The 11,375-nt window shown below is 39.4% G+C and overlaps 1 protein-coding gene across 1 annotated transcript; it reads left to right on the top strand.

Moving 5' to 3' along the window:
• The first annotated feature begins 1,134 nt into the window (after positions 1 to 1,134).
• On the top strand, positions 1,135 to 3,352 carry LOC134791146 (androgen-induced gene 1 protein-like). The gene is made up of 2 exons (XM_063762165.1): positions 1,135 to 1,368; positions 2,503 to 3,352. Exons 1-2 carry the CDS (start codon positions 1,216 to 1,218, stop codon positions 3,040 to 3,042), a joined length of 693 nt encoding a protein of 230 aa, XP_063618235.1. The 5' UTR covers positions 1,135 to 1,215; the 3' UTR covers positions 3,043 to 3,352.
• Positions 3,353 to 11,375: the final 8,023 nt, after the last annotated feature.

Raw genomic sequence — 11,375 nt, 5'->3', positions numbered from 1 at the left:
TGTATTTCATCAGGTGGCAACCAACACTAATTACTACCACAAGTGCAAAGCCACAATGAACCGCACTAGCACCAAAACAAGGTTGATTTTTGTTTACGTTAGTGAGTTTTGTTGTCACCTGACGATTTGTTAATGATTAATGAATTAAGTTCTTATATCATACATTTCAATTAAAAACAATGAATGTCTTTTTATTATCACCACAATATCCGTGCCACACGGATATGGCGTCCAGAATAATGAGAGTTGTTATCAGAGACCCCTCAGTTGATAAGTGACCCGGAGACGAGAAAAGTCTATCAAAAGTCTGAGTAACACCATTATCAAATATACTGTATCCTTGTGGCGCCCAATGTGCAATATAATGTACCTTACAGTCAACTGCAGAGATAGTTGCCCCCTGCAAAAATTTCTATACGGAAGACTCATATTGCTATTGTTATTAGAGCGATTTCATTATTATCCGACCCGGTATCTGTACTCCTATTGTAAATTTCATTCGAAAGCGTGACGTGACGTACGCGTTTGCGTTAAGTGTCAATTTGTAATATTTGTATGGGCTTTTGAGTTTCAAAACGTCCCGCTTGGCGCGCTGTTCAAAGTCCATACAAAAATAGACATAACGTAAACGCGAATGCTCGTCACGAATCAAATGAAATTTACACTAGGGGTTCTGATGTCGGATGCGATATTTATTCATGGAATAAATGTTATTGTTCAAAATAAAGTGTTACTTAGTGCAAAAATAAAAGGATTTCATGATCCTTTTCGGATCGAACAATGCGACCTTAAAATAAAAGAGCGTAATACAGGTAAACATGAATTCAGATGTAATAAATAAGTACGATACTCCTAATACTGAGACAAAATCTAACGACACTATACACATGCTATACACAGTAAAATCCGTCAAGCCGCTTAGGCTACAGAAATTGCCCAAGAACTAGGTATACAAACAAAAACAAACTCAAAAAACATTACCCTCTTTCCCTCACTCGGTCAAACACGTGGTAAACTATCATATCAACCCGACCAGACACCGGTTATCTCCATAACAACATCACGGGCATAATCAGATAACTCCTCAACTATAAACTCATTCGTCTCCCGATCGTCGGTCGAATCGGTCCTAATACCTAGTCGATACAGAAAAGGTCCGTACAAACAGTACATACGTGATATCTCCTAGTATATTTGTTGTACACACTAGGCAAAATGTTGGTACGCCTGTTCCACGTGTCCGCCGCGTCGCTGTTCTGGTATACAGCGTGGTACGATCAGAGTTTCATAAATGTACCTTTCCCGAATGAAAAGTATGCGCAGTATGCTTTGAAAGGGAGAGTTACTTTCCTGACGTTCTGGTGTTTGGTGAGTTTTTAATGTTTATTTTATTAACCTTTTGAACGCCAGATGGCGAAATAATATGCCGTGTCCCGGACGCCAGGCGATCGCGATTATTTAAGCGAAATTGAAAAAATTTACGGAGTCCCGCGTAAGTCCCTATATTATTGCAAGGCTTTATCGCCCATAAAGATGGCCAATATAATATGGGCGTTCTATGGCCGTGAAAAGGTTAAGTAACGTAAAAGCTGGTCACTGTACCAATCGTTGCCACATTAATTCCAGTTGCAGTCAACGTGTCAACGAACTAGAAAACAGATGTACTGTATAATTGTTTTCCATCGTAGGTATTTTTCGGAAACGTTCGTTTGTCATGCTAACTTCAGTCGACCTCAGTACTTTTTTAACCGAGACTCTGAAATAGCAAGACATGTGCGTACGTTTCCGTAAAAATTCGATGAAAATAATTATGCACTACCTACATCTGTACTCCTAACTATTTATACTTAGAAGTTTTTGACTAACGGCGCGATTCGGAAAATGAATTAGAGATTAACTAGATACGATATAGTTAAGATTAGTAAGGTATCTTATGGCGGTTGACGCTTACGCTATTATTAACGCCGCTCCAATATTATTGCGGCGCTATGCGACGTAAGCGCCGGCCGCCATAAGGTACCTTTCTCCGTGGAACGTCACATATCTTCACTATTTCATATCTAATTCATTTCCCGAATCGCGGCGCCAGCCGCCATAAGGTACCCTTTGCAGTGGAACGTCACATATCTTTATTATTTCATATCTATTGAGTCTCTAATTCATTTCCCGAATCGAGCCGTAAGGCTTAAATATGACCCCACGTGTATTTGTGCCGCGAGTGTCAACTTTAGGTAATTTAGGTATAGCGCGGAGTTTGACAACGCCAAATATTGAATGCAAAAAAAAAAAAGTTTAGAAACAAATTAAACTCACTGTCTTTTGTGGGACTTGAACCCACCGCCACTGGATCGCTAGCCACCAGGTACGATAACCTCCATAGAGTTGTATACATTTTGTTGGTGGCCGGCGACTGGTTGCGCCGCCGTGTTGTCTCGGTGTCGGTTATTGATACAACTACCTTTTTTATTTTAAGGTAGTTTAACATACAATATTTTGCTTCAGATACTGCAAACACTCTACTTCACCGTCTCCGTACTGAATGACTACATCGGCACCAATGTCGATCATCCCAAGCGGAGCTCCATCCTACGCTTCATCAAGGACAAGCTGTTCATCCTCGCCTTCCCCGTCGCCCTCTACGTTACCTCATTCTTCTGGGGCATCTACGCCATCGACAGAGAACTCATCTTCCCTGACTGGATCGCCAACATCATCCCCTCATGGGTCAACCACACAATGCACTCCTTAGTTCTTCTCTTCATCGTTTTAGAACTAGTCATAACTTACAGGAGATACCCGTCTAGGTCTGTTGGGTACTCGATCGTCGTTTGTTTCAATTTTATGTACACGTTTTGGTTCCACTGCGTTTACTATCAGACTGGGGTTTGGGTGTACCCTATTTATGGTGTGTTGAACTGGCCAGCTAGGGTAGGGCTTCAACTGGTCAGTACTACTTTAGCGCTTGGATTTTACGTGCTGGGAGAGAAGCTGAATGAATTCATGTGGACGAAAGTTGATAAGCAGAAGGTGAAAAGCAAATGATTTTTTATATATAAGATGGACGCATAATTTTAAAACTATAAGTCCTAGCACCGTATTATAAAGACAACTTATGTAGAAAATTTATTGAGAAATATTTTGTTGCTTGTCAGTTTTATTGTAACTTCAACTGTTTTTCTAAAAACAATGAAAAACTGCAAAATGCGATACAGCACTGAGGGAAAGGGGGAATCCTTCACTTGACAAGTTGTTTACAAATCAATTTTATTTACTATCTATTTTATTAAGATACATGCATATCAACTTGTCAAGTTTCATGCTTTTAGCTGGATGGGACTATACGTTATAAGTAGATTACGTTCGAGAGCTTATTTATTAAAATATACAAAGACTGTTTTTTAATGCATGTGTTTCATTTGTACCTTAACTTTTTATATTACCTCACAGGAAAGAATTTTCCTGAGACTTACACTCATAAGGCCAAGGAAATAAAATACTACATGAGAGCCTTAAGGCGAGGTAAATCTCCTATAAAAATACCTCTAGAGGCTCTAGAGTGGACGTAAAGTGTAAGGCCTCATTAGTAAAGCCTAAATATACTTTTTCCTCGAATACCACCGGATTACTGCCTCTCGTTAACTCCGCTTAATGATCGCACTTTTGGGGTTCTGCCGGATTAAAACCTTTTTTTTTATAGGTTTTACATTTTTTATTGTAGTGTTGTGGGCCTTTTTGAGTGCGACATCGACCAAGCAGTGATCTATTGATGCTAATGCCCGTTGAATCTAGGAAATTCTGTGTACAGAATTTATATATGGTTTATATGATTGAAGCTGACTCTATGTATAGAGTCAGCTTCAATCATATTAGGTAAATACAACAACTATCCAACAAAAGTATCTACATATATTGATTTAAACTAACACGATTTTCACTCATAATTTTATAACTAACACGGGACTTAGTCGCGTAAATAAACCCAGGCCAGCGCCAGGCGTCAGGCCATAAATAAACGTAAGTTTTACGCGATTAAGTCCCGTGTTAGTTAAAAAAGTTAAAGTATCTACCATACTCAGATTTACGGAGTCTACAGTTAGCGTTTAAATAATGACTCACGTTAGATCGGGCCGGGTCCGGGCCGGAGCTTCCGGCGCTTAATTTTCTATGACAGGTCACAGGTGATCACGCGATGCTTTCCATCCACCCGGCCCGGTCTAACGTGAGTCATCCTAAAAAGTGTATTTCAGGCACTAATAAGGTACATAATTTACATTATTATGTACCTATTACTTGGACAATTGATGTAAAAAGGTATGTAACAAAATAAAAGTGTCTACCTTTTGACGGGTAGGCTAGGCTTATTACCTACCATTGATGCTGTCTATATATAGTTTGCCAAGGACTGCCTCATTTCAATCATAGACAGAGAGAATCATACTATCTTTGTCTTACACTAGTACTAGCACCCAAAAGAAAAGGATGAGTATAGTTTTCCTGGTTCTTACTGACTAATTGGTTTGACCAACTATATGTAGTCTCGTTTACTTTTATACTCATACATAGAGTACTAATTACTATTTGCAAAAAAAAACATACTTCAATTAGGATAAGATTCATTCAATTCATTGAAGGTCCAAGCTCATTAAGTAGGCTATAAATAGACGGTGAGATTAATTAAAGTTAATTGTCCATTTAATTATTTCAAGATATTTTGGCTGAAGAAAAAAACATGCGATATATAATTACACTCAATTACCTATATGCAAATAAATGCTAGATTAAATCGATATTATTCTAGTTAAGTACCTATAATTAGTATAATTACCCAACATAATGAATAACCGCATGTAATTAAAGTGCATTAGGTATCATCGTTAATCGTTAATCTTTATGACAAAAGGTTGTTAGGTCAATATGGCGGCATATAAACTTATTGCTGGGAAGATAAGTACTCATAGGGCAAGAAGTCTCGTAGGTGTACCTATACGTATATTTAATTATACGAACGGGTCTACCGCGATATACTTTCATTATTTTTACCTAAAATTCCGACGTTTCAGCTGACCACAGCTGGTGCAACTCAGCTGAAACGTCGGAATTTAAGGTAAAAATAATGAAAGTATATCGCGGTAGACCCGTTTGTGTAATTAAATATGTGTACAAAACGCAAGAGTTTAAAGTGTTATATTGTGTAACAGTTAGAAACGAAGAGATTCACTCCTTCTGCTCTGCCGATCTTCTATTTATCTGTATTAGTAGTATTGTAGTACGGTCTTCCCTATAGGTATTGAATTGACCATACCGGTTTGAGTAAAAATAGATACTTTAAATAGTTTATAATCTGTAGAAAAACGTAGTATATTTTTAAACCGAAGCTCATCTAGTCATTTGTAAATGTCGCTCTCTCAGATGCATAAAATGCTGAAAAATGTTTGACGATAAACACGACGAGATAAAAACGCCCACGCGCTCGTAGTGCCTGAAAAGAACTCATTTGTAAAGTCATTCTATTCCAACGTCCACTAACAAAATGCTTCGATCGGAATTCTATTCAAAGAGTCACCCATCACCTCCTATCTGTCCTTTTGTGGCGAAAAATCCCGTCAAAAATGGCGTCGGAAAATGTCCGTGCTGCAAAATATGCAGTTGCGTTTCAGTATTTCGTTTTAAGTTTAGGCTGCTGTGCAGATTGGGTAAGGGTTGTATGTTAAGGGATAGTGATTTTTAGGCGGAGAGAAATACAGTAAGCTGCAGAAACTTGTTTGCAGGGGGGTCAGTTATCTCTGCAGCTGACTGTAATACCTAAATTAATAATATAGAGTTATTCTTGAAGTTATGTTGGTTTTGGTGAAAGGCTCTTATAGAATTACAGAGTCCCGCCAAATTGTTTTTCTAGTCACATAAAAATATGTCGCGTTTCACGCTTGACCACTTCACGTCCTCACGCGTAAGCTGCACGGTGCTAAATCGTTAGCTTAAAATAAACAGGGGTGCATATTAATTTACTTTTTTGCAAGTATTTGCTTGCCGTTTTTACGTTCCTTGGCGGTTGAACAACCTTTTTATATAATGCGACAAAGACTGCAATGACTATAATGTTGACACTTATTTATTTATTTAAAATTTGATTCAGGCACAGAATAAATAATAGTACTAGGTACAGAAGACTCATTCTCTAACAAAACGCGTCCGTTACGATCGGACAGATATGGCCGCTAGGTGGCGACAGCGCCACGCGCGGCTTATGGCTAACCACCAAAATTGGTGTGGAACGGATGTACTTGTAGCAAGGAGACGAAATCGCGGAGTGAGCCACGCCTGATTCAGGCAACAAGGCTCATATTACCAATTAAGGTACCTTAACTAACATACATAATTATACGGTTTATAAAATTAAAACTAAACACTATTTATGCGACATGCGTGGCTCCGTTGCATCGGCTGCTCTAGTTTCCGATTCGGCAGTTTGCCCCTGAACCTCCGAAACATGACACCTTCGCTACGACCTTCGCTAATGTTCGGTCAACGCTCAATAAAATAAAAACGTCGTTTATTCCACCTTCGATGAAATTGGAATTTTACTTGTGTCTTACAATCAGCCTTGGCTGAAATATTCCTTAGCACTCCAACGTTCATGACATTTTTTACATCCGCTGATAAAATAAATTTTATATTTTCTAGGTGACATACTCGTACATTATAATGAACGACTTCTGTTGTATATAAAAGAAAGGAAAAATCAAATACGACTGAGTACCTAAGCGTGAACCCGTTGTAAGTATTGCAAATCATTCTAGTTTTAAAAGAAATGTTTGCATAGCATTAACATTACCTACTTTTTTGAATTAATACTCAATGAGTACGGTAATTTTTTTTTCAGTATAAGGCCATGTAGGTACCTACTAAATATCTTGCTGATAATCTGTGTCGCCACTGCGCGGCAGATTTCAGCCAAACGTTATTACGACTTAGAAGACGCCAACAATCTGTTCAAGGAGTACGTCAAAAAACATGGGAAAGCATACAGTCCCGAAGAACACCTGACGCGACTCGACATTTTCAAGGAGAGTCTAAAGGAAATTAACGATCGCAACGCCAGGCACCCGGAATTGTATGGAATCACTCGTTTCGCAGATATGACAGATGCGGAGAGACAAAGTGGCATGCGTGGTATGCCATGGGAGACGCTTGATATGATGACAACGGTGGAGTATCCTCCTGAAGCTATCACGGCTCCTGAGCAGTGGGACTGGCGGGACCACGGGGCAGTGGTGCCTGGCGTAAAAGACGAAGGCAAATGTTCATGCCATCATATTATTACCGCCACGGGTGAGTTTTTTCGAACTTAAGAGTCACACGACTCTAGCCGCCTCCATACAATAGAAGTTACGCTTTCATTTTATAACGTGTTTGACATAAACATTCAAGATGATATATGACATAAAGGGTGGCCAAAAAATAAGTGCATTCCCGTTGCCAGGGAGGTTTTGGGATTATACTGAGCAACTTATACTATGGGACCAAATCGCGATAATGTCTTTTTTTGCTCAGAAAGAAGAAGTTAGGTATACCTATACATAGTAACGTTGGTATTGTTTATTTTGTTAAACAAAATGTGTTTTTCAGAGAATATTGAAGGGCAATATGCTATAAAACACAAGCAGTGTCTTGATCTTTCTGAACAACAGAGCTTAGACTGCATGCCGCCGTGGTGGTTTAATGATAATTGTAAAGGAGGATGGCCTCATGACGTTATGAAGTTAGTATTTTATGATATTTACATGAAGAATCACTATAATACCTAGTTACTAGCAAAGTTGCTTTAAATTTACATTTTTATTCTCAAAATAATAATTTCTTATCCATTCATCTATAGGTACGAATAAGTAGGTATGAATTTATATTATCATGTCAATGCATTGGGCATGTTATGCGGAGGGATGTGAAAGGTATTGTGAATGAATGTGGAGGGAAGTACGAGGAAAGGAAAACCGAGGAAAAGGTGGATGAACTATGTGAGAGATGATATGAAACGAACGCAAGTGAATGATGAAATGACGGGCGACAGAGAGGTGTGGAAGAGAAAGACATGCTGCGCCGACCCTAAGTGAATGTGACAAGGGCAAGAGAATGATGTTTATAGGTATTTATAAAATTTAAATATAATAAAAACAAGGATACGATTTATAGTAATAGTAATATGTCTAAAATAAATTATGATAATTTATCATCATATCATAAGTATACCTACCTATACTTAATTACGTTATAAGAAGAACCTACTAGGAGGAAAATGGGCGACAGCTCCTCCATACTTACGAACGTAGAAAATAATTTTTTTCATCATACCAGCTCGTAAAGGCGCTTTTTATTATTTAAAAAACTGACGAGAAAGTTGCATTTTATCTTCAGGAGTCACAAAGTAATTTGATGGAAATTTTGAGTTTTTCTGTGGCGGAATTGACTTTTAAGTGATGATGATTTTAATCATGAATAGGTACGACTATTTAATAGGGGGCGTGCATGAACTATAGGGGGCAGCCTAGGAGCCGTCAGATTATTGGCGCGTGACGTAAATGTGTGGTTTGTGCTTCTGATGTAGCCCTCAAGATGGTAGCACTTGCTATGGCAATGTACATGTGCACATTCAGATTCAGGCCACAAGATGGCAGGCCCTCTAACGTGCACGGTCCACCTAGTGTTAATTTAGATTTGATTTGTAATGTTTAGTCAATATTTTGCTCGGGTTGGTGTGGTGAACATTTTTTTCAACCAAACTTGGCACACACACAATTGCACAATTGTTGGATCTTATACCTTTAAACGAGCAATACTTGGATGTATATATATTTATATATTTCGGAGATCTCGGAAACGGCTCTAACGATTAAGATGAAATTTGCTATATGGAGGTTTTCGGGGGCGAAAAATCGATCTAGCTAGGTCTTATCTCTGGGAAAACGCCCATTTTTGAGTACCTACCTACTTAAGTATATGTTTTCCGAGCAAAGCTCGGTCTCCCAGATATTGTAAGTAATTATACTAATTATAGAAAACAGAAACAGCACATAATCACAAAAGGGCATATTTCCTTCCCACGCTAGACCGGGCCGGGGCCGGGCCGGAGCTTCTGGCGCTCCTTTTTTTATGGAAAGCACCACGAGAATCACGTGATCACCGATCAGTCGTCATAGAAAATGACATGTCGGACGCCTCGGTCCGGGCACGGCCCGGTCTAGCGTGAGTCATCCTTTACCCTGCTTGCTTATGATTGAACCATCAATTCCCATATACTATGAGGGACACCGGTTACCAGTGTTACCTCATTCAAGGTGTTCAATACCTCTGAAGAATCTTTGAAACAAATTTTGTATGAAACGGGACCATTGGCATCATGTATGTAATAAACTGAAATATATACATATAGTTGGTCAAGCAGATCTTATCAGTAGAAAAGGGCGGAAAATTTGAAAAATGTAGGCGCGAAGGGATATTGTCTCATAGAAAATTTGAATTTCGCGCCATTTTCTACTGGCAAGATTTGCTTGACCATCTATATTATATTTTTTAAGGATCCTGCCTGCAAAGCTGGAGGTCATGGGCTCAGCTCGGAGCCTAGTACTAGAAAAAAATATATATTGGCGGCAGGGGCGTATTTACCCTAGGGCCATCCGGGCCATGGCCCGGGGCGCCAACCCTCAGGGGCGGCATATGCCACCCCTGGCGGATTGCATTTTGTTTTTCTTCCTTGACTTTTGGGGCGGCGAAACGTATTGGCCCGGGGCGCCAAATTTCAAAATACGCCCCTGATTGGCGGTAATTAAGGACATGTATTTGTCTTTACCACGAATATTTTTTGTTCTTGAGTTATGGATGCTTTCTATGTATTTCAAAATATACCTATATCTATAGTGTGTTGATTTGTAACTGGCCCCGAACTGCTAATCGTTTGTCTATTGTTAAGTAAAACCGCACGTGTTACTTACCTGCAAAAAGAGTCTTAATTATTCTAATTGGAACCTGAGCGCGGGCTAATCCAACGCTCAAAAAACCAGTGTAGGTGTGCTCTCTGATAACGCGCATTTGTTACGCATCTGGATGACACATTGTAGACTGGTTCGACTCGCCAGCACTCAGTAACCGTAGACAATTACACGACCCTTTTTCTACAGGTAGAGGCACGTGCGGTTTTACTTAACAATAGACAAAGGATTAGCGGCTCGGGGCCAGTTACCAATCGAAAGACTATACCTATTTAGTAAAGATACATTATATTTGACGACCGATCTGGCCTAGTCGATCGTGACCCTGTCTATGAAGCCGATAGTCCTGGGTTCGGAACGGAACCCGGTAAGGGTATTTATTTGTGAGGTGAGCACACACGATATATTATATATATATATATTATGTATGTGTCGCAGGCAAATTGTAAGAATCCGCCGTTTACAAATAGCTTCTCGTTTGTAAATTGCCGAAGGCAAATTGTTAATGCGCTCAATAGTGTCAACGTAAACGTGATGGTTGTTTGAGGGTGACCATGGTTTGCTGTTTTATAAATTTATTCTAATTTTTAGACCACGCCACCGGATCCTCACGCGCGTTTTAAATAACCGTGATCCCACTGCTTTGAAACAAAGTGTCCTATCGTTCTAGATAAACAGTGTTCACCAGTGGGTGTACGGGTTATTTATTTTTACCATGGTTCTACCGCACTGTTTCTTTTACAAAAACATTCCCTTCACAACTTAACTAGACGGAGGCGGAGGAGGTGAAGAACTACTTCTGGGCGGTTTGCCCTTCGGGCATCTGAAGCTACCTAACGAACCTAACCTACCTACCTACCTGCGCTTTTTTCCCCAAAGTGTAATGTTTTCACGGACGTCACACTAGGTATATCAATAGGTAGGTAGGTTAGGTTCGTTAGTAATCGTTAGGTAGCTTCAGATACCCGAAGGGCAAACCGCCCAGAAATAGGAGCCCCTCGATGCCGCGGCAAATTACAAACGGCGCTGTTAATATCATAAGGTATTTTACATAATGCGGACCGTTTACAATTTGCCTTCGGCATTTTACAAACGGCGTCGTCATTTTACAAACGTGAAGCCGTATGTAAATTGACGACGCCGTTTGTAAACGACGGATTCTTACAAAATGCCTGCGACATATATATCTCGTTGTCTGGGTACCCACAACACGAGCCTTCTTGAGTTTACTGTGGGGCTTAATCAATTTGTGTAAGAATGTCCTATAATATTTATTCATATTATGATTTCTTCAATAGTATTCCTGAATCTGGAAAAAAAATTACAAACATTTGATTGGTAGCATTCGTAGTAGGTACTTACCGTACTCGACCGATTTTTTAATTATGCCAT

The sequence above is a fragment of the Cydia splendana genome, chromosome 5, assembly GCF_910591565.1.
Source record: "Cydia splendana chromosome 5, ilCydSple1.2, whole genome shotgun sequence".
Lineage (NCBI taxonomy): Eukaryota > Metazoa > Arthropoda > Insecta > Lepidoptera > Tortricidae > Cydia > Cydia splendana.
The sequence above is the reverse complement of the archived record's forward strand: the minus strand, read 5'-3'. Positions and strand labels throughout refer to the sequence as shown.